The sequence below is a fragment of the Heterocephalus glaber genome, unplaced genomic scaffold (genome assembly GCF_053883595.1).
Source record: "Heterocephalus glaber isolate CG9 unplaced genomic scaffold, H.glaber_assembly_v1.0 deba00001543, whole genome shotgun sequence".
Classification (NCBI taxonomy): domain Eukaryota; kingdom Metazoa; phylum Chordata; class Mammalia; order Rodentia; family Bathyergidae; genus Heterocephalus; species Heterocephalus glaber.
In genome coordinates this window covers 5,536,089-5,557,732 of record NW_028258336.1, presented here as the reverse complement: position 1 = coordinate 5,557,732, position 21,644 = coordinate 5,536,089, and the positions used below count along the sequence as shown (strand labels likewise).

Below are 21,644 nucleotides of genomic sequence, written 5' to 3'. Positions count from 1 at the left end.
AAGGGAATATTTACAATCCCAAACAAAAATGTGCTACCTTCAACATTTTACTTCGAGTCAGAAATGAATTTATGTAACATTTTTCAAATGAGAAATCCAGATAGTTCTCATTCTCTAAATTCCTTTGATTTTTCTGAACATTAATGGGATAACATGTGTATATATACACATTACCTAAATCAGGCTTCATGCAGCTTTTGAGCCCCCTTTGCTGTGTTCATGATAGCCTTTGTTTACCCTTGAAATTTAATAGAGCTTTCTTGCGGTGCAGAAATCACCCTGACACCAGAAAGCAGTAAGATAAACAAATATAACCAGAGAAACAAGAGATGTTACTGATGGTCCCAGTAGGGAGAAGAAAAAAAAAAAAGCAGAATTACCTTTAACATAGTAGTAAGTCTTTTATGCATAATCTCACTATCAAATGAGACATAACCAGAAAAGAAAATGCACTTCCACTTTTATTTGAGGTGACAACTCCCTAAACAATGAGCTACTTCTTTTGAAACAAAAGGAGGTAATTTTCTTCTAGTTGTGCATTATAGGGAAGACAGAGGAGGGTCTCAGCATTGCCTTGCTGCTTTAAAAATGCAAGATGGGCCCCTTTTGCTTCTACTAGAGGCTGCATTTCTGCTCTATGTGTTCCCTACCCAGTCCATATGAATTAGATAAATATCTAAAGGTATGAGCCAGAGAAAATGACGTTTTGTGCCTAACCCAGGAGATGTGATATCCTCTTTCCAGAAACAGAATTTTTAAAATAATCACTTATCTAGAATAAATTTTGGTGTTGTAAACTAAATATTTCTTTAAGTGTCAGATCCTCTACCCATACAGCAAGATCTTCTCCTAATAATTGCACTTTTATATTTAATTTTAAAGTTTTATGAATAAATACAAGTACACACTTTCTGATTAAACAAAGATGCATATGTTACTGTTATCAGTTTATTGTAGCATTGCCATTAGTAAAGTTCTTTATTGTTACAAGGAGAAGTGAAGGTCAATTTTGATGCATAAATACTTAACCTTAATACAAGTATTTTAAAAGAAAAAAAAAGCATCAAATGCTTTTTAGAGCTATGCAGTCCTTTTGCACTTATTTCTCTAATTTCTCTATTACTTGGCAATTACAATCCAATTAGATTTTCCTTCTCCATTCTTGTGTAAAGCCTCCAAAGCAGGAACAAATGCTCCAAAATTATGGCCATACAATCCTGTAAAAGACACAAACAAATAGAAGTCTCAAAATTTCAAATGTAATATTTGCTGGCCAAAGCATATTTTGGAGGACCAAACTCTGGATTTGAATTAATTTAAATATAGACTTTGTTCTAAAAATTCAGGAAAACATACAGAAAAGTTCATTTTCTCCTGTACCTCTGCTTTAGATTATTTCGAGAAAAAAAGGAAATTGAGTTATTCAACAAATAATTGTTGCACAGAAGTTTACCTCCTCTACCAGAGCCCCCACCAACATTATATATGCATAGTCAAACCATCCCAAATATTTGCAAACTTTATTTAAATGAGATTTGATACCTACTGGCAGTTTAGAGAAAAAGACAACAAAATGTAGGCTTTGTTAAGTTTGAAAAGCAATACAATGGCTTCAAGTGATAGAGCTGTCCTTTCACCTTCTTATTTATAAACACAAGTGAATATTTCATTGGCAATTTTGCAACCTGTAAAAATGCAACACGGTTTTCAAAACAGCAGATGCAAACATTTAAAAGGTATATTGAAGGGAGAGGGGAGTAAGATTCAATAACTGTGTAATTACTGGAGAATAAAACCATTGCTCATTAGGAAAATTAAAGGATAAGATCTAACTATGACAAACTGCTTGATCTCCTTTCATGTGATTGGGATTTACTTTCAAACGGAGCACCGAAATAACTTCCCTTTCTGGGCACAGCAAAGATTCTATTAACTCGGCAGGAATGAAAACTCTGGAAGAGTAAGTGGTGAGTGAGGGAAAGCTTGGAATGTTCCATAAATTCAAAGGACACAAAGCTGGTTTCCCTTAGGCTCCTGGAGGAGACTCGGGATATTGAACCTCTGGGTCAGGGAGCAAATATAATCCCCTACAAGATGCTCAGAGACTCTTCAGAGAGGGCTGCACCTAACTAGCCCTCTGAGGCCCGCTATTTAAGGTCTCAGCCTCTGAGATCACAGATAGTGCCAGCTGTGTGAGAGCCATTCCATTGAAAAGTCAGAATTCTCACATGAAAACAAACATTCTGCTAACTTTGTGTTCTGGACGTCCTGTAGAACAAATCCAGTGCACTGCGGAGACAACACTAAACAGAGCTACTCTCCCATAGAGAAGCGACAAACAGGCGAGTGAAAAGTCTGCATCCCATCCATAAACTGCCCTTTCAGGTTCCAGGAGGAGAGCTGCTGGAAGCTTTCCTCTTCGCCTCCCTTCCCCGTGCCGTGCCCCCGCTTTCAGTGTTTCTGGGTCTCCTGGGTTAACAAGAGCTCCCGCAGGACCAGGTGTCCCCTGCTTTAAGAAACCCCAATTTGACCCACCCGCGCTTCACCGCGTCCAGGAGCTACGCAGAGCACCCTGGCCCCTGGAACTCAGGCCGGCTGGCAGAACGTGCTACCCGGCTGCAGAGCGCAGGCCTCTCGCGTCCCCGGCGCCCACTACGCGGCCGGCGGGCGCCTCCCGCAGTAGATAAGTGGCAATGCCAGGAAGTGAAGACTGGCCGGCCACTTATAAGAACAAAAGTCCACTTTTCCCCTGATTGTCAGTTTCTTTGGTGAGTGCTGACACCAAGGCAAGCACGGACAAAAAGGACCGCACTCTCCTGGCTCTGCCCCACTGGCCCAGCTTTGTACTTACAAGTCCACTCTAAGAGGCACCTTCCAGCCGCTTGTTCTGAGTCCTAGAAAACACAGCAAGTGGGACTGCACAGGTTATTCTGCGAGTCTACCCAAGGAGCAGCCACCCGCCTGGCGAAAAGCAGACCCTACCGCCCTCCCAGATCTGCAGTGAGTGCTTACGGACGGGGGGGAAGGCAGAGAGCCAAGCAGGGAAAGCAAAGAAGCAATGAAACCAGAGGAGTGGTAACAGGGCAAAGGAGACGAAATTACGTCCTAAACGTCAAAGTCCAAGTTTTAGAAGTGGGGCAGGCAGGTGGAAGCCCTTAGGGGGCGCAGCGACTGTGTGCAGTTTATTTTTCTGCGTGGGTTTTCTTCCTTGAATGGCTGACGGAGGAGGTGAATAATGAGACCAAACCTGATGCTTAGACAGAAATCTGAGACCTTGTCGCTTCTCACCGAGCCCGGGAATTTCCGGGGCGGACGCTTGAGTACCACACCTGGAGCCCCTTCTCATGGAGAGCAGGAGGAGGCGAGGTCGGAAACCCAGGGCGCAAAAGCAGAAAAAAATGTCAGAGGAAATGTAGTGTAAGTTATTTCAGGTGTTGATTCCAGGGTGCTGAGAGAGGCAGAGTGAATGAGCCTGGTCCCTTAGCCTTATTCTCGGGCTTTTCATCATCATGGGCGGCAGAACTTGCACTTGATGATCTTCTTAAACGCGTTTTGAAAGTCCTTGTTGAAGTAGGCATAAATGACCGGGTTTAGCAGAGAGTTGGAGTAGCCCAGCCAGTTGATTATGGCGCCCAACAGTGTGGGCATGTGGCAGCTGCTCTCGCAGAAGGGCAGGACCAGGGCCACGATGAAAAAGGGAAGCCAGCAGAGGATGAAGGTGCCCATGATTATGCCCAGCGTCTTCACTGTCTTCCTCTCACGGGCCAGAGCCATCTTGCGCTTCGCCTCGGCGTTTCGCTCATTTTTCCTCTCAAAGGAGGTGGGGACGCCGGGATCAGCACTGGGCTCCCTCGGTAAAGGCAGGTGCTCTTTGGAGTTGCCCACGCGGTGCACCTCGATCACCTCCAGGGTGGCGCCTTCGTCGCCCTGCCTCAAGGCGCCGTTGGCGCACGGAGCCCCCGTGGCCTTGTTTTCCACACCCCGCCTCCAGTCTCTGTCACCTGGCTGCCCGTTCACCCTCCTCTTGGAGGGCGGGACCAGCGAAGTTCCGAGACGGGTGTCAACTCCCTTCTTCTCCACCTTCTTGACCGTCTTGCGAATGCGGAAGCGCGCGGCTCGAAAAATGCGCCCGTAGAGAACCAGCATGAGCAGCAGAGGGATATAGAAAGCGCCGAAAGTGGAGTAGATAGTGTAGCCATGGTCCTTGCTGATGGTGCACGCGTCGGCGTCCGAGCGGTCTTCCGGGGTGCGCCAGCCCAGCATGGGAGGGATGGAGATGAGGAAGCCAATGAGCCAAGTGAGCGAGATGAGCACAGCGGCGCGCCGGGGCGTCCTCTTGTTCACGTAGTCGATGGGGTCCGTGATGGCCCAGTACCTGTCCAGAGCGATGGCGCACAAGTGCAGGATGGATGAGGTGCAGCACAGCACGTCCAAAGCGATAAACAGGTCGCAGGTGACCTGGCCCAGAGTCCACTTGTTGAGCACCTGGTACAGCGCAGCCATGGGCAGCACCAGCACTGACACCATGAGGTCAGTGACCGCCAGCGAACCGATGAGATAGTTGGCCACATTCTGGAGGGAGCGCTCCAGGGCGATGGCAGCTACCACGCACGCATTGCCCAGCACTGCGCAGAAAATGAGCATGCCCAGCAGCAGAGAGGTGATCACTTGGTAGCTGAAGGTCACGTCAGAAATTCTAGTAACGTTGGCTTTTGTTCCAAAGGGTCCTTGAGACGTAGTATTATTGCCCCCGCCAGGGCTGAGCACATCCATGCCTTCCTGCGCGCCCGGAGGGGTGGGGCGGAGGAGGAAGGGGAAAGCGCTGCCGGAGAATCTCCCTCCCCCTCCCCCTGGGGTCTTCCACCCCTTCTCCCGGGAATTTCGGAGGAAGGGGGTAGGGGAACTCAGGCGGGAAGTTCTTACTGCTGTGGTGTGTGCATCTCGGAGGAGGAGCTTCTAGGCGCTCTCGTAGCTCCCGCGGTCCGGGGTGCTCAGAGACTCCAGCTGGAAAACTAGAGTTGACCTGAGAGAGCAGCTTCCCGGATCTCTGGGTGGCGGAGAGGTAGCTGGAATATCTGTCTCCTACTGTCCATTGTACTTTGCTCGGGCCCTACTGGCTGCTGAAGCAGGAGTCTCCTCACTAGCTGTCTCCAATTCCAGAATTACCTGGAATAGAGAAATCCCATCCTCAGGGTCACTCTGTGACCTTTTTCTCCCTGTTCCTTCCTTTCTTCCCTCTCTCCCACTGTCTCTCTTCTGCCTCCTCTCTCTGCTTGGTCCCACTAGCCTTCCTTTTCTGTCTCCTTCCTTCTCACCTCTTTATCTTTATCCCTCCGTGTGTCGCTCCAACAGACTCCCTCCCTCCCACGCTAACCCTCCCCTCCTAACACTTCCCCAACCCTGAGTGTAGCTTTCCTCTGGGTCCCCGCCCTCTTCTCCTTCCAGTTCGGCGTCTTTACATTCAAGTCCCTTTTTGTGGACAGAGACTCAGGATTCTCTTACACACACCCGATCCGCTGGTGAGACCGACGTTGTAACAAATAAACTCCGCCTCCCACCCAGCCAAACTCGAAGGAGGAAGAATATACAGCATTCCTAATTACTCATTGCCTTGAATTTCCGTCAAATTCTTAGAGTCAGCATCCCAGAGTGGCAATACCAAAGGAGAAAAGGATACACAAGGAGTCTGAACGAAAAGGTGGACCACTTTGGGTTAATTATTGTTAATTGATGGAAAGAAAATGAAGGGTCTCCTAGCTTTTTAAATCACTCCCATTCCTCATCTAACACACCAGTCTGACTCCCTTAGGGAAGATGTTGCCTATGACTTAAAATTTTTAAAAAAAGAAACTTGGCAATTGGTGTGGGGTTTAAAGGATATGTTAAAGGACAAAGATGGGTAAACAGCTGAATGTTAGAGTGAAGCAAATTTAATATATATTCGGCATACACACACACACACACACACACATACACACACACACACTTTTCAGTCTCCACTACTCTTAATTTCAGTAAACACTGCCACCTGCCATAGCTTTATGGAGAGTAAATTCAAGGAAGAAAATATCTAGCCTATACGTTGCATTTTTATACGAACCTTTATGTTTCTTACCAGAGCCTGAACACCTTTAGGGAGAACTTGGTGGAATCCCTCGCTAGCCGCTGAGTTTCTCTCAATCTCCAAAATTGAGTTCAGCAACGAGGACAGCTCTAAGCAATGAGGGCCTATGCCGCCACCTTCTGGCAAACGCTTTAGAGCGCCATCTAGAATCCGTCTTGCAGAAATTAAGCACATATTGAGGGAATCCATAACATTAAGAAAAAAAGAGGAATATGGGGGGGGGCACTGTTTTAAATTTTTTCTTTAACAGTTTCTTTCAGTGTCCTCTTCTGCTTTTAGCCTTGTATATCAAGGTTACATGGTCTACTTTCTTTCAAAGACCTACAGCCTATGCTTCACAAGATCTGGAAATAATCCTAAGCAACGCTTTTACCCATATTACTTTTCTGCTGCCATAGCCTGCACTTTAAAATTCACACATTTGCACACATTTACTTCTTATTGGGAAGAGTATTTCACCTTTCAAACGATATCATTTAACATTGAAGATAAAGAGACTTCCATAGGTTTGTTCTCATCCGTTTTTCTTTTCACCAGGAAAACCAAATTAAATCCCATTTGAACAGAGATAAAGAATGGGCTTCCTAATCAGCTAGGATGAGCATATTAACACAACAACCTTCATTTATGGATTCTGATTATATGCTTGAAGTGAGGGAAACTGCAGAATGCACTGCTAAAGCAGTTGACTCTGGATAACGTGCAGATTCACTACAGCTTACAGTAGACTCAACATAGCATTCAGATTTGAACTTTAAATTTCATAGTTTTGAGTTTTTCAAGACCAAACAAAAGAGCAATTGCCAAAGCATCAAAGGAAATCCAGTTGAGTCAGTATGTACAGTACAGGGCAGTGTGTCTGAAGGTTGATTGAGTTAGGCCCAGTTCCCACTTGATCATTTCCGCTCACTATAGTAATGAAGCTGCCATTTAGGAAGATTCACCGCATTGAAAAGAAAGAGACAAGTACACATGATAGTACTGACTACAGACACTAAAGAAGGATTCTTTTAAGAATTGTAAAGGTACTGATTTCTCTATAAAACTCTCTTCACAAATATGGAACTAAATAGTTTATTAAAATGCAGTTGCATGTTCAAAAACTGTGATGGGAAATTATTTAAAACCTGAATTCTCCAGACATAAAACTTTGAAAATATAGTCAATAATGCTACAAAGAGAGTAAAAGAAATTTGTGTTTTAAAAAGCAAAAATATACATGTCAAGAATCCAGAATAAGAATTGGGTTAGATGCCACATGTAAATATGTAAATAAAAAATAAGTCTGTAAATATTTCTGGAGCAATTTTATTTTTATCTATTGGATCCAAAATAGTTTAATAACTGAGAAATTTATTTTTACATTTCAAAAAAGCTGAAAACATTTTAAATTTGGAGTTCATATTCATGAGCTCCAGAATTAGCTATTCTTCTTTAGTATGTTACATTGCAACATTTTTGTCAAAGTTTTAAAAATTTCTTGGGCTAGGGGTTTAGCTCAGTGGTTTCACCACCTGCTGTGCAAGCACAAGGACCCAAGTTTGATCCCTCATACCAAAATAAATAAATAAATAAATAAATAAATATTTCTAAGTTGTTCATATTCAGAAATAATGTACATGATTTATCAAATATTTCATTTCTTAACATTTAAAACAAGTTATTAGGCACTCTGAAGAAAACTAGGAAGAAAAGTATCAAAGGATATGCAGCACTTTGAGTTCTATAACTTGCAATAGATAATTATGTATGATTCTTCCTTGAACTAATAATCTTGGGATATAATTAAAAAATAGAATGATGTTGCATTTCCTTGTGTTCATAATTTGCCAATTTCTCTATGTTTAGCTTTTAAAAATAAAATATCCCAGGTAGTACTGAAACAATAGTGCATACTAAAATTTCTAGTTAAAGATTTAAGCTTATATTCTTCAAGGCTTCTGTAGCTGACCTGAAGAAAAGCTAGCTTTATAGTGAACATGTTTGATGACACAATTTGGAATAAAAATTCCAGTCATTCAGCTATTATTTCTTATTTGAATTTGATAGATATAAGCATAAGCTTATCAGATTATGGATTTGGGGCATAATATATCATCCATCATATGAAATTTTTCCAAAATATTTTATAACAGATAAATACTTTTAACATTTCACAGGAGATTTGAAACAAGCCCAGTGTTTCCATATAGTTCTTTGACCAAAAATATAGGATAAAAAGATATTAAGTTGAAATTTTTCTGTGAACCTTGAGCTTCATACCAGTAATATTTGGAGCTTTGCAGTGATATGTTTAGCTATCATCTTCAAAACATGGCTTTATTTTTAAGGAGGAAAGAACTTATGAGGTAAATAGAAAATTTACTTAGGTGATTTTAAAAGTGATCTGTAAAAGTTCCAAGTAAAATAAAGGCTTACTTTTTCTCAAGCAATTAGAACTAGGATAGACTATTTTAAACTAAAAATACTATTCTAAATTGTATTTCTCCCCAATCATCAAATACTAAAGTAGTAGGACAATTATAGTTTTTTCAAAAATTGTGGATATTACATTCTCTACACTCTTTGAAGTATTATTGAGCTTCCAATTCTCTAGGAAATTCTGGGTGAAAGACAAATAGAAAAAAAAAAAAGATAGAATTTCTTCATTCTAGAACTTCTTGACCTAAATCAGAAGTTATTGAGGAGAAAAATTTATAAAAAAAAAGAATATGACAACAAAAGTTCAATAACTGGTTGTAGAATAGGAGTCTGCCCTTTCCTTGGGAGCTCAACTATTTGCTCAAAAACATGAAATAAATAATTGAAACTATAGGTCCCAATAAGATGTTTAAGGGTACAGTAAAAACCTAAAACTAGTACTTTCATTGTGGGAAATTAACAGACTTAAAATAATACATGTAACAAATGTACTTTTTAGGTTCAGTACCCCTACAGAAATTCTATCTTTCTGTAAATGTTTTCAGAGTTCACTTTTGAAAGAGAAAGATGATAGTTGAGATGAGACAGATGTTTGAAATGGTAGCTTACTATTCCTATTAATCTAAGGAGAATTTGAAATTTAGTTCAGTCAAATAATTACTTACAACAAAGTCTGTTACTAATTAATCTAACATTGGGTAGGGGAAAATGCTCACATTTTTATTTGTTTTAGCAAGTATCATTTTATTATAAAATGAAAAACATTCTAGATGCACTATTTTAATCTTTTTTTCAGAATATGGTATTTAAACAAAACAATGGTGATTATAAAATACCACTCTAAAACTGTGCCATTTGGTCTGCCGAAGCAATAGTGTCTTGACTAGGAATAGTGGCCATAATTCTGGATTCAAATAATTATTCTATCCTTGAAAGTTTTTCTTACTTTTTTCCATTTTATTATGCATATTATAGGATTTACTAAAATATAAAGAATAATATAACAAATATCCATGAGTTTAAGAAAAGCTTAAAATAAAGAATAATAACTTCCCATAAGGAATAAAAACATTATGTACCACACACATATACTAATAAATTAAAATAAAATTTAAAAAATAAACAATCATAAAAAGAGTAGCATTTATTCCAGTGAAATTCTACTTACTCTTGAATTTAGTGTTTATCATTCCTATGAATGATTTTAAACTTTTAAATCATATGTATATCACTAAGCAACATAAAAATGGTATTCAATTTGCATTTTTCTGAAACTTCTTTTTTGCTCAGCATTATCCCTGTGACATTCATCTGTGCTGATACAAGTACTTCTAGTTCATTTATTTGCACTGTTGTGTAAATTTAAATTGTGTGGATAAAGCCACAATTTATTTATCCATTCTCTGATTAATAGACATTTAAATCATTGTAGAATTTTTTCCTACTATAAACAATTCTTTGATGGGCATTTTTATGTCTATCTTTTTTTAGACATATAATTTAGAGTAGACTACTTCAGTGCTTCTCAAACAAATTACATGAGAATCTCATTTGAAGTGTGAATTTTTATAAAGTGGATTTAGATCAAGGCTCAAAACTCTGGATTTCTACTCAGCTTCCAGATGGTGCTAAGATCGCTGATTCACAGATTATCCGTAAAAAGGAGATAAGCACCCAGAAGTGGACCATTGTGTCCTAAAGAATATGCCCATTCAACTTTGCTAGATGTACTCTAAATTATTTTCCAAACTGGATATACAAAATTTCATAACTACTGCTGTGGGTTAAATTGTGCCCTCCCTCACCAAAGGATAAAGAACTCACAAAGCCTGTGAATGTGACCTTTGGAAATACAACCTTTGCAGACGTGATCAAGTTAAAATGAAATCATTTCCAATTAGCATGAGTTCAAACTCAATAACTGGTATCCTTGTAAAATGGGAGAATTTTGGACACACATGGAGAAAGGAAAGACCTTGTGGAGACACAGGAATACACAAACACACTGAGAAGAATGCTATGTGAAGACAGAGGCAGAGACTGGAGTTGAGACCAGAGACCAAGGAATACCAACTACAGAATCTAGGAAAGCCTCATTGCAGGGGTTCTCTCCTAGAGCCATCAGCAATTGCACTATTCCAATAATTTCATTTCAGACTTACAGTTTCCAGAACAATGAGACAATGTATCTCTGTGGATTAAAGCCAGTGTGTGGTACTTTGTTACAGCAGCCTTACAAACTCATGCAACTACTAAAAAATGTGTATGCCCCATTACTTCATTGAGATTGTGCATTTTTAATGCTTTTTCACTGTCAATTAGCTGAAATTATCTTTCGCTTATATTTAAAATATGACTCTTGTTTTTTGATTCTTGTTTTTTAACTTATTAATTTTAGAAGTCTATATTAATCTTTTGCTATTTGTATCACTGGAAATAGTCCTAATCTTTGTCTCAATTTTTCACTTTATTAAAGTATCTTTTGATGAATTTATATTTTTCAATTCACTGAAATTGAATATTTCTCTCTTTGGGTTGTGCAAGTGATATCTTGTTTAAGAAAAATATTTTTCTATCTTGAGGTCATAAAGATAGCAGTAACATTTTTTCTACTTTCATATTTAATTCATCAGTTCATCTAAATTTGCCTTTAACATATGCCATATGGGACCGGGGATTTAGCTCCATGGTTATGCCACCTGTCTCACAAGTGCAAGGACCCAAGTTCAATTCCTGGTACCAAAAAAAAAAGTACACTGTATGAAGTAGGAACCCAGTTTAATTTTTACTGTGAGAATGAAATGTTTACCCAATACTGAACCTTTCTCAATCCTTTGTTTGGAAGGTTCTCTTCTCTCATATATCATACTTTACATGTATGTAAACTTTTTGATTTCTCTGTTCTCTTCCACTGGTCCATCTGTCTATCTCCATCCTAAAAATACAGTGAATTAATTTTTACTATAAATTTGACATCTAATAACTCAAGTTTCTCACATTAATCTCGCTTAAAACCTTCTTAGTTATGTTTGGCCCTTTCCTTGACACATTCTCTTTTCCATTCCAGCCCAACATTTATAACCAAAACTGTTGTAAAAGGTTATTGGAATTGGGCTGGGGATTTAGCTCAGTGGTTTTGCCTCCTGCTGCGCAAGCGCAAAGACCCGAATTCGATCCCGGGTACCAAAAAACAAAAAAAGAAAAGAAAAGAAAAGGAAGATTATTGGAATTGTATTTATTTTATGTGATCACTTGGGAAGCACAGACATCCTTATGATATTGAATCTTCTCATCTGTTAACATGATATAACATTCCATCATCTGTTAACATGATATAACATTCCAATTGTTCTCATTCAGTATGGTGTTGATATTCTGGAACTTTTGTCTCTCCATATAAACTCTATTAGATCAGTCATCAATATTCACAAAATACTGTTCTGGGATTTTCATTGGAATTACATTGGAAATATCATATTAAGAAGAACTGATATCTTTTTTTTTTTTTTTTTTTGTACCAGGGATCAGGACCTTGCGCTTTCAAGGCAGGAGGCAGAACCACTGAGCTAAACCCCTGGTCCTGGGACTGGACTGGTATCTTAACAACATTGAGTCTCCCTATATCCTCTCCCCCCCCTTTCAATTTTTGATTCCTTTCATGGAATTAGAATAATGCTCACTACATACAATGAGTAAGGAAGTATTTCCTCTAAATCTATTGCCTGAAACAGATTGTAGATTAATTGGTACAACTTTTACCTAGAAGTAAAAGGAGAAGTCACCATTGACCTCATCTGGGTAAATGATGTATTTTTAAAGTTGTATTTTCAATTGTTGCAGGTATATAAAATATTTTTAAATTTTGAATTATTTTATTATTAAATTTTAAATATTTTAAGTACTTTGTTGCACTTAATTTTAATGAATTGTTCATAATTTTATTATTTTCTATTGCAAATCATCTACAAATACTATGCTATTATTTATTTCTAACACTTTTGCAGTTATTTTTTTATTCTTAATAAACTAGCTATAAATTCTGTTAAATATTTCAGAAATGCAGTATACTAGTTTTATTTATGATATTAGAAAGAGTATTTCTAATGCTATACCACATATAATATTTTAAAGAAATATGCTTAATTAGTTCAAAGAAGCCCTATTCCAGGTTCTATTCTTACTTTTAAGTTACTAATATTTTGTTTTAGGTTTTTAATCTAATTTTATGCATGACATTTGTCCATAAATTTCCTTTCTGGTTTTGTCCTACTCTCATACCAGTATCAAAAGTCAACATCATAAGGATGAACAATGGAACATTTCTTCATTTTATTATTCCATGGAAAAAAATTTATAAGGCAATAATATTTGATAAAACTTGTTTTTTAAGATATTTAGGCCTGAATTTGTGGTTGTTGGTAGTTTTAGTTTTGGTGCTTGTGTTTTTTGATGATTAAGTATATCTGATTTAATTATTTTAATCATTATAGGAAAACTGGGCCTTTCAAATTCTTCTAGAAAGAATTCTAAGTTATATTTTCTTTTAAAATCATTTATTTTAATAGATTATTTAATTAGTGATCTTCCCTTCGTCCATAGTGAGTCTCTTGTTTTAATCTTTAATATTATTTGTGAAGCCCACCAATTGATTTTCAAAATTAATTTTCTTCCTCCACAGTACTAGAAGTTCTACACTCCATTCATTATCCCCTTAAAATTTTAATCTTCATAAACAACATAAAATATAAAAATCATTCATGCTTTTCACTGCTTTACACATGACACACACACACACCTTTAAGTACAATACTTTACCTCAACTCATCCTCATCTTCCAAGATATTGTCATGAAATAATTGGTTTTATCTTCATTTTGACTTTTACTCCCTTAATTAGGCAAGATTATTTTGCTATACACTCAATATTTGTTTATATTTGCCCATATGTTTGCTGACTCATTTGATCATTATCGTTTCTTGTATGTCTTCTGGGGTTATTTTCCTTCTAGCTTACAAAATATCATCTGAAAAATTTTTTTGAGAGAGTAACTCCTCATTTTATTATTTACTATTGAAATAATTTAATTTCACCTTTAGTTAACTAAGCACACAATTCTAGTTGACAGCTCTGTCTAAGAACTAGAAAACAGTATTTGAATATTCTCCACCTTAAATTGTTGCTGCTGACGAAAAATCAACTGTCAGTTTGTCTTTCATGTATAAATAATTTTCCTTTACTTCTGGCTTCATTTAAGACCTTCTTTGTTGTTGTTGTTGTTGTTGCTGTTGTTGATTTTTGTTTTGTTTTGTTTTGTTTTGTTAGATCCGGAGTCTAACTTCAATATGTCTAGAGGGGGAGTTATTTGTCTTAGTTTTAGTTTTTCTGAGATTTATTTCACTTCCTGAAACCTAGGATTCATAACTTTTATTGATTGTAGAAAATCATGATTCATTTACCACTCATTCAGCAGACACTACTTTCTGCACACTCATTCCATTCTCTTTTTCTGAAACTCTAAATATTCTAAGAAGAGAATTTTTCCTTTCCTCCATGTCTCTTAATATCCGTCATATTTTCTGTGTCTCTTTTTATGTTGAGTTATGGTTAATTTCTTCATATCTACCTTCAAATCTATTAATTCTCTTTGATCTGTCATTTAACTAATCCTATAGCTTTTAACTCAACTATGTATTTTATTTTTAGAAATCCGTTTTATTTTTCAAATGTGTCTCATTATTATAGTAACCATTTATTTCTTGCCCAAGTTTATGGTTCTATTATTGTTATTAATACTTTAAGCATAATCATTTCATATTCTGTTTCTAATTATTCCAATATTTGCTTTCTGGCTATCTCATTCTCTAGTGATTGTTTCTTCTGAGTCTCACTCACAGTTGTTTGGTTTCTATTGTTCAGTGACTTTATATCTGAGCTTATATTTAGCCAATCTCCATTTATGGCAAGCCTGAAAATCCTTCTATAATGAAAATTTCTCCTGGAATATTTCTATTTCTTTGCATTACAAATAACAGTGCTACTAACCTGTGTAAGGGCATCTTCTAGCAGTAGGCATTATGAGAGCAGTCTTTATCCCTGTGGAGAATTCAAGCCAGGCAGATACATTGTTTGTATGGTCTACTCTTTTCCAGAAGCTTTTAAGATTTCTAATTTTTTATGTACTTTTATTCACTTCAACTTCATCTTTCATATAATGAAGAATTTTTTTCTCGATAATAAAAAGGTATTAAAATTTCAGGATTTACACACTTTCAATCAGCATGTTCCATGGGACAACTATTAGGTGGCTTATTTCACTAGTTTTGATTCCCATTGTTTTGAAGGGAATGAAGATTTTCTTTAATTTCTAAAGAGTTTGGCTACCTGGTTAGCTATTATATATATATATATATATATATATATATATATATATCCTTCATTCCTTAGTATTTTGTGGTGGAACAGATTAAGAGCCCAGAGTATGCAATATTTACCAGAAGGAGAATATTAAATAGAAAGTTCTACCTTAGTAGTTTGCAGCAACACAAAATAAGAAAACGCAGCTAGAAAACTCAGCAGGGTTTTTCTTATATCATGTGTTCAACAAATGTTATAAAATAAAAATCTTCGTTTGGCAAAATTTCTTTCTATATTGGACATTGTTCATTTTTTCATTCATGTGAAATATTTGTTCTTCAAAAACGAAAATGTGTCCATTTATCTACATAAATAGCAATTAGTATTATGTTTTACATTTTACAAAAGTTATACATAAATTTTAATGTAAGATAAATATAGAGAAATTATAATAAATCTCATTGTTTAGGTTTATAATCAATGACTTAAAAATGCTACAGAAAATGATTTTTTTAAAAAAATAGTCTAGATTACTGCTATGTAAACCAAAGACAGTTTTTTTATTTGAAATCATCTAAGAGCTAACATTTTAAAAAGTAGTTTGGAGCTTGAAATTAGCAACTGATATCCATTTTTAAGGTGAATGATATATTTTTTCCAAAATTATTTTATTATTGATTTCCAATACTACCTTGAAATCTAAAAATAAATAAATAGCATCTTTAATGAGCCATACCTTTCAATATTTTTATTGTCAATGAGAAGTCTTTGATTCTGGCCTCACGACTTAATGGGAAACAAATAAAATAGTGATTTCTCAAGGTATAAATGTTCATCCTGTCACAGAGAAAGAGAGATGAGTGTATCAGAGTGCCTAATTATCACTAAATGCAGTGTTGGTATTATTTTAATGTCAAATACAATGATACTAACCATTTTTATAAGAATTCTAAAAATAAAAATTTGCCTCCAGACTGACTGAGTATATCTTTGTTTTAGTTTATTTTGGGATTTTGCGGTATTTTCTAATTGTTTGAGAAACACAGCTGGGCTTATTAATATTCTGAGGCATTCTAATTGAAGATGGCTGTCATTGTGTGCAGTCTGGATCTCACTCTTTGAACTTCATAGCCAACTACTTCATCCTCAGAGGAAAGAAATGATATCAACTGTCAGTATTTGGGATCAAATATTTTGGTTTCTGGTGCATGACTTATATAAAGTGATAACAGTGAAAGACAACATGTCTGAGTTTATCCTATATCCCTGGCCTTATGCTAGGCCTTTCTATGCACCATAATATTTAATCTTCACAACAGTCTAGACCTATTCAAATTAATAAATAAACAACTTATTGCCTATTTGTTTCTTTTTTCTATTCTCTCTCTTTTTTTTTTTTTTTTGGTACTGGGGATCAAACTCAGGACCTCGCACCTGCCAGGTAGGTGTTGTGCCACTGAGATAAATCCCTGGCCCTCTTATTTCTTTCTTAATTCTTGCTTACATTAGGAAAGTAGAGTTCTCAGCCCTAGAAAACAACTTACTACATGTAGCTGCCTGACTTTAACAGCTGCTGTTGCTGATTTATTCAAGATCACCTGCTAATGCACAGATGCCACTCAGTCATAGGCTAAGGTAAGGAAAGGTAGGAAAATAGAGATGCCCACTGTACCAAAGCAGACACTCCTGAAAACATGCACCAAGATCACTCTTAGTCATCATGATTTGAAAAAGTAACCACTCACCTCATAAGAAGATCCTGCATAGTTCCTGGACTGTCTGCTTGACAACTCCCTCAACATCTCTTTTCTGACTTTCTGTCTATTCTTAGAAGAGATATTTCAAAACTGTAAGAGACTGCCGAGTCTTTTTAATCTAAATTTATCCAATTTGCAGAAAATGAGCATTTCATGTTAGCCTGATGGTACGTTACTCTAATGAATCGAGAAAAACCTGACGATATTACCCACATTTCAAACAAAGCTGACAGTTCTAGTGCAAAATATCCAAAGGAATCCAAACAGATCAAAGAAGGTGCAGTTTGCATCTAATCACCTATTCCTTCCTTCCTCTTTTCTTTTATTCATTTACTCAACAAGCACTTATTCTACATCTACTGTGGTCACTCAATAAACCATCCACTAGAACTATAAAGATGCAAAATCAGGGTCCCTGCCTTAACATGTTTCCCAGCCAGTCCAGGGAACTTCACTGAGGGTTGGGAATAACCTGGCCCAGTCAACTCAGTTTTTCCATCAATCTGCTATGTGTATTGAGTTCCAACTTTTGATACTTGCTGATGAACAGGACATACAAGTACTCTTGCAGTCAAGGAACTTATACTGAAATTAATAAAGGCATAAGTTGACATAACGACATAAGTTGAGGTGCAGATAATGCTATAAAAAAACTAAAATTGAGAAGTGTGGTGGAAGGTTGAAGGGTCTACTTTCGTGGGAGTAGTGACAAGAGGCTGCTGAAAGGAGGTACCATTTGAGACCCGACTGATGTAAAGGAGATGGCCATTCACGGATCTCCCTGGTGGTGTGCAACAGTTATATATTGGGGCATTTCAGCCCTTGGGCTAGCAGGACAGAGATGGAGCAGCCAAAGCCCCTAATGAGTGCCCTCTAGTGGCCACTAGCTTCCTGTCTTCATTTTGGTATGTTCCAAAAACATTACCATGTTTTGTGTGCTGTATCATAGGAAAGCATTGCAAAACACTGTTCTGGTTAAAGAGGAAATCCAAACAGAAGGAAAGCAAATCAGATCAATCCTGGTGTTCTGGGTAACAGAAAGAGTATAGTGCACAGCAGGGAAAGTGGCATTCAAACTCTCAAAGATGAGGTATAGTTGGATATATGCATGAGTGAAATGTGGACAGACACATTAGAGTTCTATTTGTCTATTTCTAAATAGGAATTAGATACAGTATTGTTCTAAGACACATATTAAACAAATTAATCCATGTACAAATTGAAAAGGAATAATGAGTCAGGTACAGTGTCATGTGCCTGTGGTTCTAGTAACTCAGGAGGCAGAGGTAAGAGGGCTGTTTGAGCCTAGGAGTTAGAGGCCAACCTCAGCAAGATGAGACTTTATCTCAACAAAAAAAAGGAAAAAAAAATTGAAAGTAATATGAAAAATATAGAAATAATTTTACCTGGAGAATAGAGTTTCTATAATCAAACACAAAAAATTAACTGAGCATGGCCAGTCTAAAATAAAATTGTCTTTGTCTAAAGAAAACATGATATTGGGCCGGGGATTTAGCTCAGTGGTTCTGGCACCTGCCTCGCAAGCACAAGGTCCCAAGTTCGATTCCCGGTACCAAAAAAAAATAAAAAACAAGAAAACATGATATTACAGCAGGTGATACAAACTTTTTTGTGATACCAAAAATAGAACAAAATTTTTGCAAGGTTCATTACCAAATAATTTAGTAAATCATATATTCCCTGTCAGTTTGCTAAGGTTTAAAAATATTGTTCAAATGTCATTTCATAAATGTTGAAGTTATATCTTAATAAATGATTTTCATCAGAAACTACATATCTGGTACATATGTCTGAATTGCAGGTGATACAATCTGATCAAATTTGAATGTATTTGTCTTCTAGATTCTACCACATATTCATGCCTCAAGATTACAATTTACAGTTTCCTTAATTTGCCATATCCATCCCCCTATTTTTTCCACCAAAGCAAAGCCTACCTGAAAGCTATGTCTAAATCCAAGCCCTGGGTGCTACATGGTGGTTCTCTTATTAGAAGCTCACTAAAGGAGCTTTCTACATAGACAGATACTAGCCCATACCAATTGAATCAGAATTTCTAAAGAATTTTGCTTTTTATAAAAGCTTTTCAGGTGATTTTAATGAGTAAAGAAGGTTAAGAATAGCTGAGCTAGGTGATATCTGACTCCTTACAATGGGCTCCAAATAGAATGCAGAAATTCACCTTTGCCTCCTAGGAGAAAAATAAACAAACAACTAAACAGAATAGTCTATGAGTGAGAATGTCATTGTAGTCACCTACCGTGGTAAGCAAATGAATAATTACTTCCTTGACCTTGTATTTAATGAGAAAAATTGCATAGCAAATCTGCTTTGGTTCTGGCTCCACTCAAAAGCTGTACAGAAACAGACATTACAGTAACTCTTTTTTACCTTCTCATTGAGAAAAGAGGAAAAAATATTATAGAAGGGAACAAATTAAAGTGGCTTTCAATTAAGATTGTGCATGAAAACCCCTTAAAGAGATTGTTTCAAATGCACTTTTCAAGCCACAATTGCTAGTGATTATGACTGACGAGTTCTTGTGTGGGTCCTAGGAATCTGTATATTTAAGAAACCCCCTACATAATTCCAATATCAGTATTGCACCAGCCAGTGGAAGGAGGAGTTAGTGAACAGCACCCCTTTTCAGTAATGTATAAATGTACCCTCTTGATTCTCACATAAACTCAGGGGAATTTTGATCACTTTTGAAAGGAAATAAAATTATGAAAATCTAAGTTTGGAGGCAAATTTCAAAGATCATAGAAAAGTCATGCCAGGTAAAGGAAAAGGTTGGTAGGAGAAGCAGTTCAGGCAGAAACCAGAGACAGCTGGGGAACTGAGGGATCTGACATTAGCAAGGTACTCAGGCAGGCAAGCCAAATCTGGACAAGAGTAAAGAAATGTGCTGCCAATCAGAGCAGATTCTCTGCTTTTAACACACTGGAGAATAAAGCCTCAGCTGCACTCCTGGAAGTCAAATGTAATAATCCTCTCCTTCTTAGATGCAAGCTCTTCTAATCACACTGAGAAAAAATATACTAACTTTGGTCTGCTATTATTGACTGAAAGCTAATTTTGTCACAATCTGGAAATTCAATTCTCTTGAAATCCACTACTCCCAGATTAGGAAATGTGAGCTACAGCAAATTCACTTAGAAACACACACTGGCCTCTCTGTGAGGCTGAGAGAAAAAGAGAGAAGCTAGCAGCCTGGTTTCTTTACTAAAGCCATAAAATAGATTTTGGACTTCCAGCACCCATTCTCTTCATTACAGCCTACAAAAAGAAAGAAAATTCAAAGTACCATGAGTCATAGGAGTGCTAAAGACACAAAATAGCCATGTTTTAATCCATTCCTTCATTTGTTTATTCCCCATTTATTCTTCCATTCAAAAAAATATTTTTATATGCTCATGTAGCTTTGTTCCTCAAAAGCAGAATCTAAGGCAAAGAATTGAGTACAAGTAATGTCTTTGCAATGTGATCCTAAGAAGCAGAATTGAGGCCATGGAGAGAGGGAAAGGAAAGAAAGAAACCCAATGAATATAAGATAACCTTGTTAAGGACATAACTGTGGACACATGGACTCAATCCTGCTGGGACTATTAGAGAGGCATCAGCCTTCTCCCTGGGATTGTCCCCTCAAGTACAGGAGGAAGAGCATTTATCTGAGACTTCCAGTTCACCATTAGTAGAGATAACTTATGGTTATTAACTTCTTCCACTCTTTTGAGTTCCACACTCCCACATTCACTCCTTTTCCTCGATCAAATTCCCTTTGCAGTGTGTTATCAGAGGAATCCAGGGGGGAAAGAGAGGTGTGAAAATGTCAACTGAAGTGAGTGGAAACTCCATAGACTTCTGCACTCTACTAAAGCTAACCTCAGAGAAGAGCCTGAGAGAATGTTAATTGGAACCTTGCGCCACTTAAATATGTTCAGTTCCTGATAAGCTACAAAGATGAATAAATCATGCTCTCTTAGAGCCTTCTAAGAGTTCTTGGAATTGTAAGAAAGAGAAATATAAGAAAAGGTAATATCCATAGGAACCATGTCTGAGCCATTTTATTAGAAAAAGGAGGGGGAACTGTGAGTGGGACGTTCAACTTAGAGAAAGGAAAGCAGCAATGGAGAAAGAGAGAGAGTCAAGAGAGCTTCACTCAAATGGAAGCTGACCCTTTAGTGATGAACCTTACATGTGAGCAAAAGAAAAATAATAGAAATGTGTGTCCATTGGAAAGAACAAGACACATTCTGGAGGTAAAACTGAATAAAGTTGAAGAACATGTCATTTAGGTGAAAGAAGTAGAGGAAATGAAGTTAGACATCTTTCCTCATAGAGGCAGTGGGAAAGACACGTAAGTTCAATCACGAGATTAACTCAAGGGAGTTATTTTCATTCTTGGAAAGCTTTCAGAAAAAGATCACAGAACTGTAACTGCAAGATATTTGTTCATTCAACAAATATTCACAAAGAATAAGTTACATATCAGGAACTATTCCAGATGCTGAGCACACTAGACAGAGATGTGTTCTTGTCACTCAGTAGCTCAGTGTCTAGTGGTAGGAGAGAAACTCTGTGATACAATGAAGTGGAGGATACTCAATACCTCCCTGCAGGGGTCACATGGAAAGGCCCCACATCTAGCCTTTTGCAGTCCCTGAAGAATGCCTGCATGATTGACAGTGTTCATATTTTAAAAGTCAGAGGGCTGGAGTGCCCACCTGAAACACTCCGAGGGAGGCTGCCTAAGCCAGCAAAGTCTGGAAAAAAAATTAACATGAAATAAGTAATGGTGAAACTGGTGCTGGGAGGTGGGTTAGGCAGGGGTTTGTGGTCCAGAATGCTTTCTGCTTCTGCCCGCTGAACATGTTCTGCCTCATTGCCTCCCCAGCCATCTACTCAAACTTCAGCTTTCCATTTGTTTGTTTCTATCTTCTGGAAACTTCCCTTGACCTATCAAA

The 21,644-nt window shown here is 37.4% G+C and overlaps 1 protein-coding gene across 11 annotated transcripts; it reads right to left on the bottom strand.

Annotated features, from left to right (window-relative positions):
* Positions 1 to 450: 450 nt before the first annotated feature.
* Positions 451 to 4,917, bottom strand: Htr1a (5-hydroxytryptamine receptor 1A). Of its 11 annotated transcripts, none has more exons than XM_021242961.2 (3): positions 3,289 to 4,917; positions 2,852 to 2,894; positions 451 to 1,685 (listed from the first exon to the last, which is right to left on the bottom strand). In XM_021242961.2, the coding sequence occupies exon 1, from the start codon at positions 4,771 to 4,773 to the stop codon at positions 3,508 to 3,510; it is 1,266 nt and encodes a 421-aa protein (XP_021098620.1). In that variant the 5' UTR covers positions 4,774 to 4,917; the 3' UTR covers positions 451 to 1,685; positions 2,852 to 2,894; positions 3,289 to 3,507. The 11 variants fall into 11 exon arrangements, with proteins under 11 accessions (XP_021098620.1, XP_021098617.1, XP_021098623.1 ...); XM_021242958.2 differs by having other exon boundaries at positions 452 to 1,685; positions 3,248 to 4,917; XM_021242964.2 differs by having other exon boundaries at positions 452 to 1,217.
* Positions 4,918 to 21,644: the final 16,727 nt, after the last annotated feature.